This window comes from Carassius carassius, chromosome 27 (genome assembly GCF_963082965.1).
Source record: "Carassius carassius chromosome 27, fCarCar2.1, whole genome shotgun sequence".
NCBI lineage: Eukaryota > Metazoa > Chordata > Actinopteri > Cypriniformes > Cyprinidae > Carassius > Carassius carassius.
In genome coordinates this window covers 27,466,115-27,486,235 of record NC_081781.1, presented here as the reverse complement: position 1 = coordinate 27,486,235, position 20,121 = coordinate 27,466,115, and the positions used below count along the sequence as shown (strand labels likewise).

Genomic DNA, 20,121 nt, shown 5'->3' with positions numbered 1-20,121 from the left:
ACCAAAAAATGCCCAAACAAATACATTAGGAATCTAATGCACACTAAAACACTTCCTGCAGCAAGATCCTTTTGGGCTTCTCAGTTTGAAGAAATCAAATGGGAAAGAATGTGGTTAATTGGGGACAAATTCCTCTTAAATAATAAAATAAAGGAGGTGTCTTATAAAATTGTACATAGAATATACCCAGCAAAGAAAACTTTAGAGAGATTTAAAATTGACATTGAATATTCCTGTACCTTTTGTGGTAATTTTGATGAAACAATTTGTCATCTGTTTTATGACTGTATATATAGTAAGATATTTTGGAGAGATGTTGAAAACTATATAAGACGTAAAACTGGACAAACTTTAACATTGAGGGGGAAAGATGTGTTTATTTACTTTGAAGATGGTGGAACAGATAAGGATTTTTCTTTTTTTGTCCAATTGTTTTTAGTCTTAGGAAAATTCCATATTCATAAGAAGAAATGGGCAGAGTCCAAACCAAATTTTTAACACCTTTTAGCAGAGCTAAAACAATATCACACCACTGTAAGAGGTCTTAAAAATAGAAAGGCTATTAAGACCGATCTTGTACTTTCTAAATATGTTTAATTTGATCCTTTTATGTAATTTGGTCTCGTTTTTTGTTTTGTGTTTATTGTTTGTTTTGTATGCCTGTTTTAGTAGTGTATTTGTGTATCAACCTTGGCATAAACAGATGTTGTTTTAAAAAAAAAAAAAAAAAAAAAAAAAAAAAGAAATATTTGGACAAGGCAATTGTGAAATTACACACTCCGGAACAGAAGGTGGCGGCATTGCACCAATAAGATAGATGCCAAGCGCCGTTGAAGAAGAAAACGATGCGCACGTGGGGCTGTACATGCGGAAACATGCGCGTGAGCATCATGGAGGAGCACAGCAACATCATGGACACGAACAACAGTGATTTTGATGATGAAGACTGCGATCAGACTGACGAGAATGACAAAAATGAAGACGAGTTGACGCTGGATGATGTTTTGCGTTTGGGCGGGACAAAGGTGAGTTTTTAAAGTGTCTCCTCCACACGTGTCATTATTAGAACATAACCACACAGAAGGAAAATCTGCGAACATTTCAGCTAACGTTAGTTAGTTAGTTAGTTAGACCGAACAACCTAGTCAAAATGTAGAGCACTGATCAGTTACAAACCATTATTAAAGGTGAATGTTTGTTAATAACCTTACAATTACAAATAAATACAACAAAATAATCATTAGAAAATTATAAAATAATCTGATGTAACTATCATGAAACCTAAAATAATTGTAACTCCATATTTCTATTATTATTCTTATTATTTTGTGGCAACAGCAGCAGCAAGCATGTATAGTTATCATAGTAATGCTACACACTGATGTAAGTTCGATGTAGAGCCCTCATTTGTACATATTACAACTGGATCGAATGGTTAATTGTTATTTTCAACCCAGGGTAAGCAGAGACAGAGACCTAGGTCTTTTAATATTCTCACATTGAACAGTAATTGCAGTCCGGGTGGGATGTGCTCTGTACTGTTGTCTACAGCACACCTGTGTGTGGGAGAGATTGAAGACAAACTCTAGAAACACCCTCAGAAGTCATCAAATATCAAAACAAAGTAAATACAGGTACATTTGGTAAAGGAAAGTATATATACTTTACAAATGATGACAATATAAAAAATATAACAAAAAAACCTCAAGTGAAATTAAGAAATGGAATCAAACAAGATGGAAAGACACGCAATGTTGGGGATTTGTTTTATGTGTCACCAAAGTGCATCCCTTTCCTGCTCAAATACAACAGATAAAAGATATTATGATTTTCCAAAAACAAAAACTTCAGAATCCATACAAACTTATGTCAACACACTCTATTACTACAAAGTAAGTGCAAAATACTGCATCCCAGCACACGTGACGCGATGATGCACTGTCTCTTAGTATCACAGTACAGTTCATCATCTGTGAAGTAGTGTCCTTTCTCCCTTCGGTTTTCCTCACATTCTGTACACACGAAACAGTTCGGGTGACGAAACTTATCCTGAACCTTCACAACCATCCCACTGAGAAAATACACAGAGCCAGAAGAAAGAAAGAAAGAAACAGGGAGATAGAAATGTTAACCCTTCTAAAAAAAAGTTTTGCTGCTCTTTTATATATATATATATATATATATATATACATATATATATATATATATATATATATACATATATATACATATACATATATATATATAGAGAGAGAGAGAGAGATATTGGCCCATGCCTAGTGCACAGTGCAAATCCATGAATGAATGTTCCGAAGTGAAGTAGAATGCAACAGATTCCTCTGCTCAGGGAGTAATGAACACTGTGTGTGGACCATGTCAATGGGAACACAGTTCATGCACAGAGCTCATTTCTAATGAGCTGGTTATCTGAATAAGGTGTGTTATCAGAGAGACATGCAAAATATGCAGAGCAGGGGGTCGAGAGTACTGGAATTGATATAGAAGTGCTCTCTCTGGCACACGCTCCACTTCTTCAGTCCTCAATCAATCAGTCCTCATATGCGTGCGATCAGTTCACAGCACTCAAATACACACACAGAAGTCCAAATGTCTTTCGTGTAGAATATTACACACAAATACAGTTAATGGATTAAGTGCACATGAACAGGTGGGTGAAAACTGAACGTGTGTCAGTATTACATGCCTTCGGTCTTAAAGGGACAGCATTCCTACCTATCCGTGTCATTATAATGTTAACCAACAAAAGATGTTAAATATTTTACGTAAACCTACTATATCTGACAAATTAGTTTAATTTGTATCTTTTTCCAATTTGTCTCATTGTCGTCTTCTGCTTCTTCTTTTTTATAAATTATAACTATATTTTTTGTAAGTTGATGCCTTTTCACTACTGTTTAATGGATAGTTCACCCAAAAATGAAAATTGTCATCATTTATTCAAGTTTTTCCAAATTCAATCCTTGATTTAAATTTATCATAAGGTTAATTGTTTTGGTCTAAAGAGAGAAGAATTAATGACTATTTTTGTTTGAAGACTAACTACCAAAATAAATGTTAGTAACTGCAGCTTGACTTAAAGTAAAAAAATGCAATGAATTTTCATTGACTAAAACTATGAAACTATGAAATGAGTAAAATGTGACTAAGACTAATAAGCATTTTCGTCTCTAGACAAAATCAAAAATCCCTCTCAAAATTAACACTGTCCCACACTTCAGCTCGTGCAAAAGTCTCAGGCCACAAAAAATGGTTTTAAGTCAGTCATTTCTATGTTTTGATGTAGTGTGCCAGTAGGAAATATCAGTTTACATTTCCAAACATTATTTTTTGCCATTAAATGTAATAATCTAGTAAGATTTTTGTTTGCACAAGGAGTCTGACAGCAGCCAGTGCTCAACACTGAGATCTCTGATCTCATCATCAGTCTGTCTGGAATAACACGAAGAACAGAACAAACTGAGACGGACTCAATCCAGAAGAACTGTGCCAATGTCTCAAACACTTCAAGAAACCTGCAAAGCTACAGTACTGTTTTAGACACTTGTGTAAAAATGCTGTAAAGTGAGGATGCTGTCAAAAATAATGCCATAAATAGATTTTATTAATTCATTTCTTTTAACTTAACTAAATTAAATTAACATTTGGTGTGACCACACTATGCATTAAAAAAGCTTTTGTCCTAGGTGCACTTGAGCATTGTTTTTCAGGTAGTTTTGCAGGTAGGTTTTTTGAAGTGTCTTGGAGACATTGCCACTAGAGGTCGTCCGATATTGGATTTTGCTGATACCGATAGCTAGGTTGGACCACACTGGCCAATACCGATTAATTAACCGATAGTTTTCAAAATGGATACTGAACAAAAACTAAAATAGTGCTTTATTTACAAAACAACAACAACAAAAAACAGTACTGAACCATAAAAATAATAGTAGTTGTAATAATAATAACAGTAATAGTAATAACAGTAATAGTAATAGTAAATGTTCAAATTACCACACTCTAATAGAGCCCTATGAAATCAGTTTAATTTTTTCCTAAATTAAATTTTTTTTTTTCCAAAATCCATTATTTAATTCTTCTGGATTCAGTTTTTTTCCATTTAAATTTTTCTCCACTCCTTTTTAATAGTTAAATTAAAGTTTATTAATCATAAAGTGAGACTAATTAATTAAAATCATGAAACTTACACATTTTCACATTTATTTAATAAAAGTTTATTATGAAATGTTTTTTTTCTCACCATATTTTTTTTTATCATTACCAAATTCTGTTTTAGCATGTCTAATTGAACACATAAAACTCGATTTTTATCCATTTATGAAAATGTCAATAGAGTTTCGTCATAGTTTCAGTCAATCAGAACAAACTTTAGTTTATCATTGGTGAAAAAATTGTGTTGATGAAAATGACAATTCGTAAACTAAATTAACACTGGTAATTACACACAAGTAATGTTGGGATTATGTTCTTGTAAATTGTGTTATTGTCTTGTCACAGGCAGATTATGTCATGCTGGCTTGCCTCAGTGACTCTGCTGAGCTCATCGATGGTGGAAAGAAAGGTGCAATTGATGATCTGGAGAAGGGAGAGCTGGAAGATTTCATAAAAAAGCTGGGCATCCATGCTTATGCAGAGCAGCAAATCATTCGAGATGAACAGGATGAAACATCCTCAGAACCACCCAAAAAAGAGAAAAAAAAGGCAAAAAGCTCCAAAATGAAAGACGATTCACAGTCTGATGTGCAGAATGCTGTTAAACCCACAACAGCAGATAGGAAAACCCCTGTTCAGTCTACAGAACTTGGCCAACCTACTGGAAAGAAGGCCAAACAGAAACACACAAACTTGTTTGAGTTTGTTCCACGGCAAACTCTGCTTATCAAACGTGGGGGCAAGTGGTTTGATATAGAGTACACCTCAGAGAGCACATCTTTGGCTCAGAGTGAGTCACTGGTCTTACAGTACAAGGCTTTGGCTCAGAAACTCTATCAGAATGAAATTGCCCTCTACAAAAACAAGAAGAACCTCCAGAAAGGTGCCAACTCTGCTTGGATGAAGAGTGTAGTGTCTACAGGAACATTGCCCGATAGGATGGCAGCTATGACTGTGCTAATTCAGGATGCTCCGATTCACAGTCTCGAGCACATTGAGAACCTTGTGTTTCTGGTGAAAAAGAAAGGAAGTCGCAGACAAAGCCTTATGGCCTTGGACACCCTTAAGGAGCTGCTCCTTACTGACCTTCTTCCAAAACACCGCAAGCTTCACACTTTCTCCCAGCATCCTTTTGACCAGCTGGAGGAAAAAGCCAGTGGAAATAGGGACGCCCGGGACCGCAGACTCATCCTGTGGTACTTTGAGCACCTGCTGAAGCTTCAGGTAGCAGATTTTGTTGCCTCACTAGATGACCTGGCTCGCGATACGGTCCAGACCACAAAAATGCGTTCACTTGCCACCACCTACGAGCTGCTGTGCAATCAGCCGGAGCAGGAGAAAGTGCTTCTTGTGCAGATTGTCAACAAATTGGGTGATCCTGAATACAAAATTGCTTCCAAAGCCTCGCACCTGCTGGAAACGGTGCTTCACAAACACCCCAACATGAAGACAGTGGTGTGCTGTGAGGTTGAGCGCCTCATGTTCAGACCCAACATCAGTTCCAAGGCTCAATACTATGCCGCTTGTTTCCTAAACCAAGTCATTCTGAGCCATGAGGAAGCAGACTTGGCTGCCAAGCTTATCAACATCTACATCACGTTTTTCAATGCATGTGTTAAGAATAAGGATGTTGAGTCTAAAATGCTCAGCGCTCTACTTACAGGAGTGAACAGAGCATATCCGTACGCAAAGATTGGGGATGACGATGTGTGCAAGCAGCTGGGCACGCTTTTTAAAGTGGTGCACATTGTCAAATTTAACACTGCTGTCCAAGCCCTTATGCTGCTCTTTCAGGTCATGAACTCCCAACAGAGCATTTCGGATCGATATTATGTAGCACTCTACAGGTAAACCAACACTCTTTATTTTTTATGATGAATGACAAAAAAAACTAATTTAACTGAATGAACTTTTTGTTAGTAGGTGCAGAGTTTTATTTTATGTACTATTTGTCAATTTACCAACACTTCAATAGTCTGTAATCCCAGTAAAATACTAGTAACTAGCAAATAGCTGGTGAACACTCCTTTTAATCGTCTAACCACTTAAAATCTTTTGTTTATACAGTATTAATTAAAAAAAAGCTAATGAATTCATATATATTTCAAAGATTAATATAGGTAAAGATTAATAAAGAAGAACAAAGAAACACATACGCAGTAATCAGTGATTTGGGCATGTAACAGTAAAGAGCTTGAAATTGAAAGGAAGTTCCTAAGTTTTTCATTCTTTACAGGGAAATGTCAAAGTCTTTAATTGGAATCAATATTGCAGAAAGACCCTGACATTAAAATGTTTCTTATTTTAGGATCAAGTCTAAGCATTCCAGATTTTGAGTTGTTCCACAACTATGGTGGCTGAAAGAGCTTAATGCACTATAGCTTAAGAAAGCACATGCAAATAGAAGATGCACCAGCAAATTAAAATACATTTTCATGCAAATATTCGCAACACAACCAAGTGCAGAAATGTGCTGCAAATACTCACAACACAACCAAATACAGAAACGTGCTCCAAAAAGCATGGACCACAACGGAACCCTTACAACCATTAACCATGGTTTTGGTACACTTATCATAGTCTGATATTGGTAGTAAAACTGTGGTTATACAAATGGTATTAAAAATGGCAAAAATGGATACTATACTTTTACTATTTTTAAAGCCATGGGTAATTATTGTAAGGGAAATGTTTCTAGGGGATCCCTTTTTCAATTTTTGGTGTATTAATTACCATTTGTAATTTGGTATTTGGCTGTGTTGTGAGCATTTGCTGCACATGGGTTTTTAAACTGAGATTTACTTTACAAAATTACAGTTGCAGCAGGTCTCCTTATACTTTTCATTCACTTCCTTTCCCACTCAAGTGTATTGTTGAATTGATCTTATGGCAAACAATGCCCGTATCTCAAAATCCAATCAACAGCTGATGAATGGTATTAATTTTGTACAAGTCTTCACATTTAATTGTAAAGTGGTAAAGACATCATGTTAGACATCATTTGTTTGTTTTCCACAGAAAATTGTTGGACCCGGGATTATCATCAAGCTCAAGAAAGAGCATGTTTCTCAACCTCTTGTATAAATCTCTAAAATCTGACATAGTGCTGAGACGGGTGAAAGCATTTGTGAAAAGGTTACTTCAGGTCAGTTGTCAACAGACCCCTGCCTTTGCATGCGGTGCATTATTCCTCGTCTCAGAGGTGATGAAGAACAAGCCAGGCCTCAAGTTACTGCTCCAGGAAGAGGGGGTAAGTCTACACCCTCACAATCTGCATATTGTGTTGTTTAGTCAGAGGTTTTTTATATGTATGAGGAGTTGCCATTGGAGAAAGTGTGACAGTCATTTAATTGCTTATGGAATTGTACTACAGTCATTCACTGTTTGCGGATGTAATAAAAATGAATGAGTATTGAGCTAATTCAGAATTCTGTTGGGATCAGAGTTAGGTGGTATCCCCAAAGCGTGAATCCTTATAAGGGAAAACAACAAATGATTCCTAACACGTGTCTACACCGGATGCGCGCGGCACAACAAAATACTATAGAACCATTGATCTATAATAGAGGTTCATTATATATAGATCAGTCAATAGAAATCATTATAATCAGTGATGCTGTCTACATGGATCCGGTGCGGTGTTGCACCACTAATTTCTGACAGTAAACTGCTGCCGTGTTCTGTTTATGTCATGTTGACACATTTCAAATGATTTTCAGAGTCTTTAGCTGGTGCGGTGTGACGCCGGTGTTGCCAAGTCCATGGTTTTCATGCGGAATTGAGCTACTTTAACACTGTTACTATTGGGTGTTTTCATGTCTGCGGGTTGAAGCGACCCCAATATTGTGATATTTACCCCCTGGAATAAGATTTTTACTGGGGAACCCCGCTCGAAACATGATTGGGCTAGTTTTGGGCTAGTTGTGAGTAGCAATTGGGTGGGTTTTGTTGTTAAAACCTGGCAACCCTGGCCACTGACAAGCTACACAATATCTCATTCATAATCGCCTTTGATAATGAATGCGATATTGCGTAGCTTGTCATTGATCTACAGCTCTGTCTATTAAATGCCGCTCCATTTGAAAGCAGTTGATGGCGATTTAGCGGTAATCACGGAACCAGATTTACTGACTAGATGCGCATGATCATATCGTTAGATTTATCGCCCAGCCCTATGGTGAATGATGTGCAGATCCTCAGTACCATTGACAAACATATAATCTTGTCAAATGTGTGGTAAGTACTGCCGCTCCATAGTATAAACATAGTACAAGTGATCGCGAATATCGAAAGTGATTGTGAAATGAAATAGTGGTCGTGCATTCAAAGGGGGGGGGGGGGTCACAATGCCGACGCAACATCGTGATGTCTATCAGCCATCGGCAATGGATGATGGGATCGTCTGTCAGCCCAACCCTATTTATCGCACATCAAATTTGGCTGAGAAATTACTCCCAGAAGATCATTTAAAATCATTGTTTTGTAAAGCATCAAACAGACATTACAAAAAGTAGCTTCGGCAAGAAACTTTTTATTTGATAAAATTTATTGCATATACTCTTTTGGACCATGAGGCTAATTAAATGTGTTGATGCTTACCTTGTTGACCTTAGGGACAAGTTCTGTTTTTTTTTATTGGATATTCTAAAAAAAAAAAGTATCTTTGCAGGATGAGGAGGAAGAGGTGTATCAGGACCTTGAAGAGGATGACGATGATGACACTATTGCTGAGGAGAAACTTGTGGATACTGACAAAGATGAAAAAAATCAGAGCGTGAAACAATGCCAGGTGAAGCCTACTGCATCATGGGTACATCATCAAAACTTGGGAGGTGAGCGTCATATCTATCCTAATAATTATTATTATAATTTTTTTTACAATATTTGTTTAAATGCATGTTTGTCGACCTAAAAAGGAATGTGAACAACATTTTAGTCAGTCACACTGCTTCTGTTATCCGTTTTGTTTCTTTATGTTATGTATATATACCAGGGGTGTAATGCTACACAAATATGTTTACTTGGTTTTGACATCACATTTTGGTGCAGCAGGAGAAAAAGAACAAAACATAATTTTTTTTTTTTATTATTAAACAATGGTTTACTTTACAAATTGCTCTTCCTTTAAATACATTCAGTTGTAATTAAAGGTTACAGTTAACAACAGAGCCCAAACTTAAAATAAATGACTTTATTTTAGGGATGCACCAATTCTGTTTTTCCAGTACTCGCCCAATAGTACTTTTATTTTTGGTACTTGCCGATACCGAGTACCTATACCGTTATTTTTATTGCATTTGTACATTTTTTAAATATTGGGTAGAGAAACCAAAAGAGTATGTATAATGTTAGCTGTTTGACTTCATTTATTAAGTAGATACAGTCAAACCAAAATTTATTCAAAACACACCTTTATCATTGCACATTATCACAGTTTAATCTATTGTTTAGAAGATGGTAATAAAATATCACAAGAACTCAGAGTTAAACTGTGGAAGAAAAAATTAATCTTGATAATGCTAGATAACTAGGATTACAATCAACTAAAAAAAAAAATATTCAGACAGCTGTTAGTATGACAATATTTACACAACTATCAATACTTAGTCGGGCAACCCTTAGCCTTAAAGGGTTAGTTCACCGAAAAATAAAAATTATGTCATTAATGACTCACCCTCATGTCGTTCCAAACCCGTAAGACCTCCGTTCATCTTCAGAACACAGTTTAAGATATTTTAGATTTAGTCCGAGATAGGGCTGGGCGATATACAAAAAAAAATGATATCTCGATATTGTCAAATTTTCTCCATATGTTTGCATTTGCATTTAAATAAAAAAAAATAAAACATGATTTTCTTTTGCCCCATAAAAAAAAACAAAAAACATTTAGATTAAACAGCTAATTTAAGCAGTTAAAAAATCTAGACCAAGAGATCACTTACTGCTTTTTATTAAATGAATACATGTAGGCCTATATGTAACTGAAGCAGTGCAAATTAAGTAACAGTTACAGAAAGTGCATTCTGTCAACTTTTTAGTGCATGCAATTCACAATTTAAACTATGCAACTGGGATAAGTATTTTATTTTAATTTTTTTAACAAGTTTTTAAGCTAAGAACACAAGTCTGTCAACTGTCTGCGGTTTTAAGAGAAGCTCTGTGGCATGAAACTATGTTCCTACTGACACTAAAAACCCTCTTAGATGGGGAGCTAGTTGCTGAAGCACATAGCTATTTCTTATATATAAATATATATAAATGAATACCAAAGACTTTTGCATTCTCTCTGTCTATATTATGGAAACTGGTAAACATATCAGTGAAATTCCCCAATAGTAATTCCAAATGGCCATAGCCTATGTTTCTCTATTCAAACATCAGCGGTCGAGTAAGTGCATTTATTTTGCGATCACAATACAGTTGAGATCTCACGACAGAACACAGACCGGCTGAACGACGCTTTCATTAGATCGCTCAATTCCAGCTTGTTAATGTTTTCAGATTATCGTCGGCGGCTCTTCCGCAATGAGGAGTGAGCACGTGCGCATGGTTGCCAGATTGCTTAAAATAAGCAAACACCGGGAAGAAAATGTATCCTTGTAACAGTGGAGATCTGATTCGGAGATTTAAACTCTTGTTATCTGGCAACCGCTATCATTACAGCTCCCGTAGTAGAGGGGCGTAGAGCAGTCAGCAGTTACAGGTTCCTTTTGTGGACACTCGGCGCGTTCTTTTGGGAAAGTATGCTTGAATTTGAAATATTCGATATTCCCGATATATTCAAATTGTACATCGTCGTCAAAATTATTCCGATATTATCGCTAATATTCGATATATCGCCCAGCCCTAGTCCGAGAGCTCTCAGTCCCTCCATTGAAGCTGTGTGTACAGTATACTGTCCATGTCCAGAAAGGTAATAAAAACATCATCAAAGTAGTCCATGTGACATCTGAGGGTCAGTTAGAATTTAGAATTTTTGAAGCATCGAAAATACATTTTGGTCCAAAAATAACAAAAACTACGACTTTATTCAGCATTATCTTCTTTTCCGGATCTGTTGTCTTTAAATTAACTTCTAAATTATACAATTTCTATTTGTTGTTGAAATATAACAATTTACAGAGTGGCTGTCATAACTTGTTTCATAACATTTATTTGAACATGTATTTAATAATTAAAATCATTAATAAACATCCCTAACTAAAATATAAGTAAAATATAATTATATAGTCCAATATTTCATGAAATGCTCTTCTCTAGACTTAATTTCTCTAGCAAACTGAGCTGTAGACACTGACTAAAATGCTACGTGGCATTTTGTTTACAAGCTGTTTTAGTGATGTCTTTCCTCGGTTGAAACATTAATTGAGTGATTACTTGAGGGGTGAGATGTTCATTCATGTAAATTTTGGTTAAAACTAGTAATAAAGAGGAAAGGATGAATATGGTCATTTACCATCAGGACTGAGGTGTTTATACTGTGATCTGTTGCGCCATATCATAGAGTGCTAACGTGGCATTTAATGTATATAACATAAATAAATTGTATATAGCATAAATATATAAAATACTTTCTAATTCTGCGTCTAAATAAATGCAGTTCTGGTCAAGAAAAAGAGACTGAAGCAGCAGTTGTGAGTGGGGTGCGTTATACGTTATACATTTTATATCAGTGATAATCCGTTATAATCAGTGATGTTGTCTGCAGTGTATGATGAATTAATCTCTTGTTTTTACATCGCATGTACATCACTTTGTTGTTTCTGATGACAGAATTCACCAAAGTGCACTGACCAAAACTTTTGCATATCAGCAATGTTAATATTAATAAAATCCCCTTAAATAATAAAAATATTAAAGAAAATTATTGAACTAAAATATCAAAAGCACACATATATCGGTTCCCATAAGACTCTGTCTTGTATGTTAATCTATAAGAGTTTGAAATGTTTAATATTAGGATTTTGTCAAAAATCCCCCACCCTGCAACATCAAGCCCTGCCCCCAGATAAAATGTGTTCCCGCGGCTATGCATTTTCCTGATCAGTCATTGTACCCATGAACATTACTAGATTTAAATATTTAATTTTTTGACTTTCCAATTCTCTTTGAAAGAGTGTTCTAGATTTATGCTGTTACATTGTCAATAAAATAGCAATAATGACATTTATCACAATTATTTCTGGTTTAAATTATTGTCTGTGTTATTGTGACACATGCCACTTTTCTGTGAACCTTTTTCTTCATTGCAAACCTTTCTTGTCTTCAGGTAGTCTAAATAAGGTGACATATGACCCCATGAACAGAAACCCTTTATACTGCGGGGCAGATCACACGGCCCTCTGGGAACTGCAGAAGGTACCGAGGCTAATACTGTCTTTCCATTCTTCTCATTATGACTGTGATCTGTGCTCTGACATCGTGACCAAGTAAGTGTTATTTCTTTCAGCTGTCCTTTCATTTCCATCCCTCCGTGGCTGTCTTTGCTAAGACTTTATTGCAGGTAACAACTTTCTCTTGTTTAAATTCAGCCTGAGGTCAAATTGGTACTATACTAATGGTACTAAGAAATCAAAACAATAATCAATTGCGAAATAATTTAGTCTCTTCAGAAGCTTTCAGATTTACCAGTTGGGTTTCTGTGCTTATGTAGTGATGCAACTGTGAACAATATATTGAAAGCTGGATATACTGTTACTTGCAGCAGATTTTTCAGATTATATAAAACCTCAAAACAACATAACATGAATAGATCTTGACGCAATATTAAATGTTAACTCGGTTTTCAATTCTGTATATTATGTCTGAGAGTACTTGTATTACTAGCTGAATCCTTACATGACTGCCTTTTACTTGCTTATTGTGATCAAATGTTATAAATGTAATTTTATAATGTTATAAATAAAACATTTGTCTTAGTGTAAACAGGGCTTAATCTTCCTACAGGAATGGAAGTGAGGTTTAGACTGCATGACTTTAAAATCTTCAGCTTTTTTAAGCAACTTCAAACTTTTAGCCATCAAAGTTTGTCTTAAATGTATTTATTATTATTATTAATATTATTCATTGGACCCACAGGGAGAGTTCATCCTATACACAGGGGATCCGCTTCAGGACTTCACTTTTATCCGATTCTTAGATCGTTTTGTATTCAGGAATCCAAAGCAAACTAAGGGAAAAAGTAAGCAAGCTCTGCAAAATGCCATTTTGGACTCTTGAACTGGAGACTTTATTCATTTTGATAAATTTATCCTTTACATTGTAGAAAACACAGATGCTACAGTGATGCAGCCCAAAAACAGGAGGACGTCCAACAATATTCAGTCATTACCTGGTAAGTCCTGTGTGTTGTGCCAAAAAAAAATGTATTTAGCATATTCATTGAATTATTATAGAATTCAGATTAGGGCTGCATGATAAATTGCATGTGATTGTCATACATGATCTACGGCTCTGTGTAGTAAACGCTGCTCCATCTGAAAGCACTTAATGGAGATTTACAACTAATCACAGAACCTGCTTTACTGACGAGATGTGAATGATAATCACATGCGATTTATCATGCAGCACTAATTCAGATGATAAGCAGTCATTTAATATACTATACATGCACAGAGTTTACATGCAGACCAATCAGATGAGTAAATGCTCCATTTTAGGCGTTGTTTTATTTTATTTGTACATTATTTTCTAATTTAATACTATTCACATTTGTGAAATTAGTAAGGTGGCCAGTTTCAATTGTTTTGTTTCAACAACTTTTACAAATATTAGGGATATCTGGAATGTGAAAAATCTAGAATTTGCACTGTTGCAAAATTTGTGTATGGAAATGGCTCAAGGGCAGATTTTCTTTGCTACTGACCAAAATGTAAGTTTTTATTTATTTTTGTAAGTTTGAAAAGTTGTTGAGACTTAGATTTGTATCAAAAGTAAGATTAGGGATGCACCGGTTGACCGGCCATAAATCGAAACGGGACGGTTTTTGCTTAAAATACGTGATCGGCAGTCGGCCGGTTTTTGGTCTTTTTTCGGCCGATGTTTCCAGAAGTGTGCCAGCGTGCACAGACTACATTGTAATCATTCGATGTCATGTCAGTTGTGTGGAAGTTTTTCGATATCTGTGCTCAGGACACGGGCAACTGTTCAGCACTGGAAGTGCAGAGCTACATGTCTGAGGCACAGAGATAGCAGGAAGCCGAACAGCCGACTGCACAAAATAAGAGTCCCTTTCCTGTGCTCACTGAAGCTGCGCGAGTGTATCTGTACCTGTCCACGCCCTGCATAAGCGGAGACCGTGAAAAACTGAAATCCTTTTTTTTTTTTTTTTTTTTTTTTTTAAACTTGCATACATGTTTGAAAAGCCAGAAGTAAACGTAAATTCTGTATAGGATGATTATTTTTTATCTTAAAATTACATCGACTTAATTTAATTTAAAAATCACCCGCTGTGTCATGTTTGTGTCAAAAAATTTGGGTAATGATTCACATTTATATATATATATTTTTTTTAACTTGAGCCAATAGTTATTTATTTTTCATTGGCTCAAGTAAAACAAATATAGATGTGAATCATTACCCTATTTTTATTTATTTATTTATTTTAATTTTTAATTGGATGAATGAAAAACTTTGCATCTTTTATTCGCACCAACATTATTTGATTTTAACATTTTGTAATAATGTTTTTATATAGCATACTTTTATTTAGTCTCACTGGTAGAGACCTTTTTTTAAGTTAAAACCAAATTTAAAAACTAAAACAAATACTGAATTCTGATTAAGAAACCTCTTATTGAATGTGTGTTGATTGTGTTGTTTGGATTGTAGAACTATGCAGGTATTGCCTTTAATTTCACATGGTTACAGTTAATCTTTTCATTTAAGGCCAGTTCTCTGTAGTTTCAACCCAATTCAAAAACAAAAGCTAAATGCTGATGTCTGTAGCATCTATGTTTGTATTGAATGTAAGCTACTTACTGTGCAGTTACTGCTGTTAATTTCATATGGTTATGGTTATTGTTTTCAATAGCCAAAGCCAGTTTGGCCTATTATATACCAAATAAACATCTTGTTAATGCATACTTTCCTTCTTTTTTGTTTGTTGCTTAAAGAAAATATCGGAAATCGGTATCGGAATCGGCCAGTTTGCTTGTAAAAAATCGGTATCGGAATCGGCCATGAAAATCATGATCGTGCATCCCTAAGTAAGATTATTTTGGATGAGAGGAGCACTACAGATAATGTTTACTAAAATTGTGCTCAGTCATCAAGTGAAAACAGCTTAGACCAAACGATAGATCTTGGGATTTAAAGGGTTATTTCTTCCAAAAAATTTAAATGGCCATCATTTATTCACCCTCACCAAACACTAGACTTTTGTTCCTGTAACATTTTAGAGCCAGAACTATAACGGGTTTTATAACAGTTTATGAGGAAGAACAGCAGCAGTCATTTTTTCATTTGTTTGTTTTTGTGCAGTAAACTGTGAGGAATATTTGGCCAAAAAGGAGAGTCAGATACCCGTGGATGAGGTGTTCTTCTACAGGTTAGTAGAATCATCCACCAAATACAAATAACTGTTGCCATTCAAGAGAGGGATAAAACAATGTAAATCTGCTGTTGTGTGTCACTCAGGTACTTTAAGAAGCGAGATACAGAGACGCGGTGGAAAAGACCAAACAGAAACGAGGACAACGAGAGTGTGGAAGATGTTGATGATGATGAATTTGAGCGGGTGCTTGGTAGGCCCTGAAATTGACACAGTTTTTCTTTATTCTTTAAAGTTTCATGTGAGAAACCTGACCTAAATTCTGTCTCCTCAGATGCTTATGAAGGAGATAGCTATTTCCCTGAGTTCAAGGATGATGACTTGGACTTTGCAGGGTATGTCAGTATGGGTTACACTGTTGTACTTCATCATGTGCAGCAATGACACTGCAGGTGTTGTCGAAAGCACAATTTTCTTATGTCTTTATGTCCTTCATGGAAACTGTGTGTAACATGGGGAGTCAATGGGACAGAGTCCATTTTGGAGCCAGCCTCTAGCGGCCAGTGCATGAATTGCAGTTTTAGTCACTTCCTTGTTCACTTCATGAGAGCGAGCGGGAGCCCTTGGCTCTTCAGAACCCTGCTGATGATGTCACAGACTCTACGTCCATGTTTTGACATCATTGACAGTGATAACCACAGCAATGAAAATGGATGAAAAACTCAAATTTCAACAAAGACCTAGATTTAGATCAACAGATTAAACAGATCAGTGTTGGCTGAATGTTTGTTAAATTATGACTAACATTTTCTTAGTTTCTTATTTAAAAATTTTTTTGTTAAATCATAGGAACAAATAAATAGTGTTGTCACTTTTTTAAGGAGCGATTGAATGAAAAGTGATCGGTTAATTGCCGGACGTTATATTTTTCAACATTGTCATGCAGGACTTTTTATAAGGGAATGGATTTGCCAAAAAAGAACATTGAAATATGCGTGTGATATGTTGAAATGCATTTTACAAATTATTAAATGTTTTATTTGTGACATTAATGTGGTCACGTATTGATTAGTGACGAGTTTCACATGTGACTGGGCTGTATTTACTACCACATATAAATGGTGGCTTTCTTTGGAAACTATTTTTGTTGCAGCAATGTGATGCCTAAGTCCAAGAAAGGTCGAGATAAAGACGGAGAAGATTCTGACGATGACGATGAAGATGATCTTGATGATGAGGAGATATCTTTGGGCAGCATGGATGAAGACTTTGAAGATGAACTTGAGGATGAAGGTGGAGAGTTTATGGACATAGAAGAAAAAGAGGATGATGATGATGATGATGCAGGTGTGTCAAATCTTTCATTATCAAAGTTAAAAATAAGTATGTCTTTGTAATGTCAAAGATGAGAAATGGAAAAGATCTAAAGGCTGGGACACACCAAGCTGATTTTAGAGAACTAGCAGTGACAAAATCACTTGCTTACCATTTTGAATATCAGTGACGTTGATAATTTTCTACATTTTAATTGGCTCATTCTGTTATTAAAACATTTGTATATTGGAAGATCACGTTATTCACATAACGCCTGCATTTATTTGCTTGTTTTGATCACTTTTGCTTGAAATCTCTAGCACAGACTTGTTCGATAAACTGAACGTCCAATCAGAATTCTCACTTGAGCAAGACAAACTAACCAGACAGATGAAAGTAACACTAAATCACCTGCTGATTAAAGATTGGCTTTATTAGGTGAATATTACAGAACCTTTAAAGACCACATTCACTCAAATCAAAGGTATTATAAAAATAATATATTGCATGAGTCCGAATTCTTTTTCATTCAAAACGTATTGCAGCTTAAAATTTTAGATATGAAGTTATTTCACTTTTGATACATTATCACATCCAGTCAAATATTTTATGGTATTCTGAGTTTTTTTTCATAGGATTTACAATTCAAGCTTTTCTTGTGATGTGAGTTTTTGTTTATAACAGCAACCTTTCTGTTTCAATTTTGACAAAGATTAAACCTTTTTTTTTTATTGTATCCATGTGGTACGGTAACTGTGGTATAAGCAGAATTAATGGCTCTTGAACAAAGTATTGAGTTATAGCACTTTGTTTCGATTAATTAGCTGTTTCAGGTGTTTGATTGGTGTAGGAGCTGAACTCTACAGGATTTTCTTTTATTTTTTTTCTTCAATGTTTTTGTAAGACATTTTTCCCAATCCGCTAAATCAACTCCGTTTCCTGTCGCTGTGTGTGTGTGTGTGTGTGTGTGTGTGTGCATGTGCATCATCCAAAAGGTCCTCAACCTGCAAAGAAAAAGAAAGGAAAAATGGAGGACCAGTCAGTGTTTGCATCAGCTGAAGAGGTAGATGATTTATGGGCTGAATGAAACCATGTTACACTTCAAACATTTGTCATTTGTATATTTTATATATAAAATATAACGTATATCAAGTATTTTATAAACAGTAAAACTTTGTATTTCTGTTTTCTGTTGCAACAGAGTTACTTTCATATTTTGTATCAGTCTGATTTCACCCTCTTTTCATGCAAGTGAAAAAGTTACAATGGCTAATTAGCACCACTTTAACGAGTCTCCAGTTAAAGCAGGGTGACTCCACCCACAGTTATGATGGAAGTGCTTAGCTATTTATTTCTACACCAAATATGTGACATTTTATATATACAATGAGCAAATTTATAGACTAAATGTGTATTTGCAAATAACTAATAAATTAGACGCATTTGCATGTACATCACCTCAGAAGAGATGAGATTTTAAGCACCTTTTACAAAAATACAGCTGAATGAAAATGTCATGTCATTTCTTTTTTTTCCTTTTTTTTTACAGTTTGGCTGTTTGCTGGATGAAAACACTAGCTTGAAGTTTGACAACAGTGATATGAATGCAATGGCCAATACGGACAAAGCTGGTGAGTGCTGAAAATAGATTTGTTTTCAAAAGGAGAAATTAGTTTATACACCGCAATAAAGAGTTAAACGTTTTATCAATCCAAATTGATCAGTAGCCTCATAAACGGTTTCTGTGAGTAAAATCTGTTGGAAGAAACTTTAGATTTGCTGCTTTTGTAGAGTGAAATCTTACCTCATTCTCCTGTGTCTGTTCAATCAGATGTTAAGCAGCTGAAGTGGGAAGTTAAGCGTAATGACTGGATTCATGGTAGAGATGTCAAAACTCTGCGACGGAAAAAGGCCATGTTCAACAAGAAAAAGTTTGGAAAGGCCACAAAGCTGAAGAGTGTCAAAAGGAAGAAGACCAAAAACTAGAATAATAAGTTTATAATCTCTTTCTCTCACTTGTTGGACCAGACCTCCTGATCTGCTTCACCTGTGCCTTAGATTCCTGTATATACCTGATGGGGGGAATGCTCGTTTCTAAAAGATACTAGTTGTAATGTGGTTTAATCAGTATTGGCTGTTTCAGACGTTTGCAGTGTTCATCCATAGTTTAGAAAATGTTTTGTTTTACGCTTTGTTTTAAAATGTTAATATCTTGTGTACAATTTTTTGTTGGTCGTCACATACAGAATTGTTCAAGTTCTAGTGTGAACCTACAGCATTCATTTTCCGAGCATATGAAATATTGCATCACAATATTTTAAAAGCAGATAAATATACAAGTACAAAACTTTGTGCAGTAGACCTGATATGAATTAAAACACCAGTGTATCGGATTGACCATAACCTGTCTTTATTTAATACTAGTTGTAAACGGCCCTGGAAATAAAACAAAAAATAATGAAATAAAGACTCTTCCCAAACTTCATCTCTGAAACTACATGCACCTGCTAGTGTGACATCTGGAGCCAGTTACGTGAAACGTGGGCAATGTGAATTTGATTCACCTCTCATGAGGGTGTCAGTGCAATTAATTTTTCTGTTAAGATTAAGAGATCATAATAAAATGTATTACGATTATTTATCTGGTTTACGCAGCCAGAAGAAAGAGGGCCCCAGAGAAGCCAGCAAAAGCAGATATTCCCCATAATCACTAGGATATATTTGGCTCTATGGTTATTTGGAGAGAAATAAACCCCTTAACATTACTAACAAAGCCAAAAATATTGTGTTTAGGCGATCTTTGCTTGATTGTAGGCTTGTTTAATTATCCCCCTAACATCCGATTATCACAGCTTTATTGTGGAGACTCAATAGTACACTTCTTGATTTAAAAATGTAATCACTGAATTATTCGTCATCTGCTATGGTTTAAAACTTGTGTTGTGCATACTTAAGATCTAGTTGAGTCATCTTTTTACAGTGCTTTTACAAATCAGCTTTAGAGTGTTTAACGGAAAATTCAGAATTATTGATGCAAAACGATAATGACATAGAAATTCCGCTGTAAAGCAGTTATGGCAAGACAATGGTGTCATTATTCAGCTCCAGAAAGTTCATTGTTGGTTCAGTTTAGTTCAATAACA

At 35.4% G+C, this 20,121-nt stretch overlaps 1 protein-coding gene across 1 annotated transcript; it reads left to right on the top strand.

Moving 5' to 3' along the window:
* The first annotated feature begins 840 nt into the window (after nucleotides 1-840).
* Nucleotides 841-19,218, top strand: cebpz (CCAAT enhancer binding protein zeta). Its single transcript, XM_059513289.1, has 15 exons — nucleotides 841-1,025; nucleotides 4,519-6,020; nucleotides 7,192-7,423; nucleotides 8,843-9,005; nucleotides 12,443-12,531; nucleotides 12,623-12,676; nucleotides 13,252-13,354; nucleotides 13,439-13,507; nucleotides 15,655-15,721; nucleotides 15,811-15,917; nucleotides 15,999-16,059; nucleotides 16,818-17,011; nucleotides 17,974-18,041; nucleotides 18,528-18,609; nucleotides 18,810-19,218. Exons 1-15 carry the CDS (start codon nucleotides 846-848, stop codon nucleotides 18,962-18,964), a joined length of 3,126 nt encoding a protein of 1,041 aa, XP_059369272.1. The 5' UTR covers nucleotides 841-845; the 3' UTR covers nucleotides 18,965-19,218.
* The last annotated feature ends 903 nt before the right edge of the window (nucleotides 19,219-20,121 follow it).

Coding starts and splice junctions, on each gene's coding strand:
- cebpz (XM_059513289.1), top strand. CDS start 846: ATGCGCACGTGGGGCTGTACATGCGGAAACATGCGCGTGAGCATCATG. Junction 7,424..8,842: donor TACTGCTCCAGGAAGAGGGG/GTAAGTCTACAC, acceptor GTATCTTTGCAG/GATGAGGAGGAAGAGGTGTA. Junction 16,060..16,817: donor GATGACTTGGACTTTGCAGG/GTATGTCAGTAT, acceptor TTTTTGTTGCAG/CAATGTGATGCCTAAGTCCA.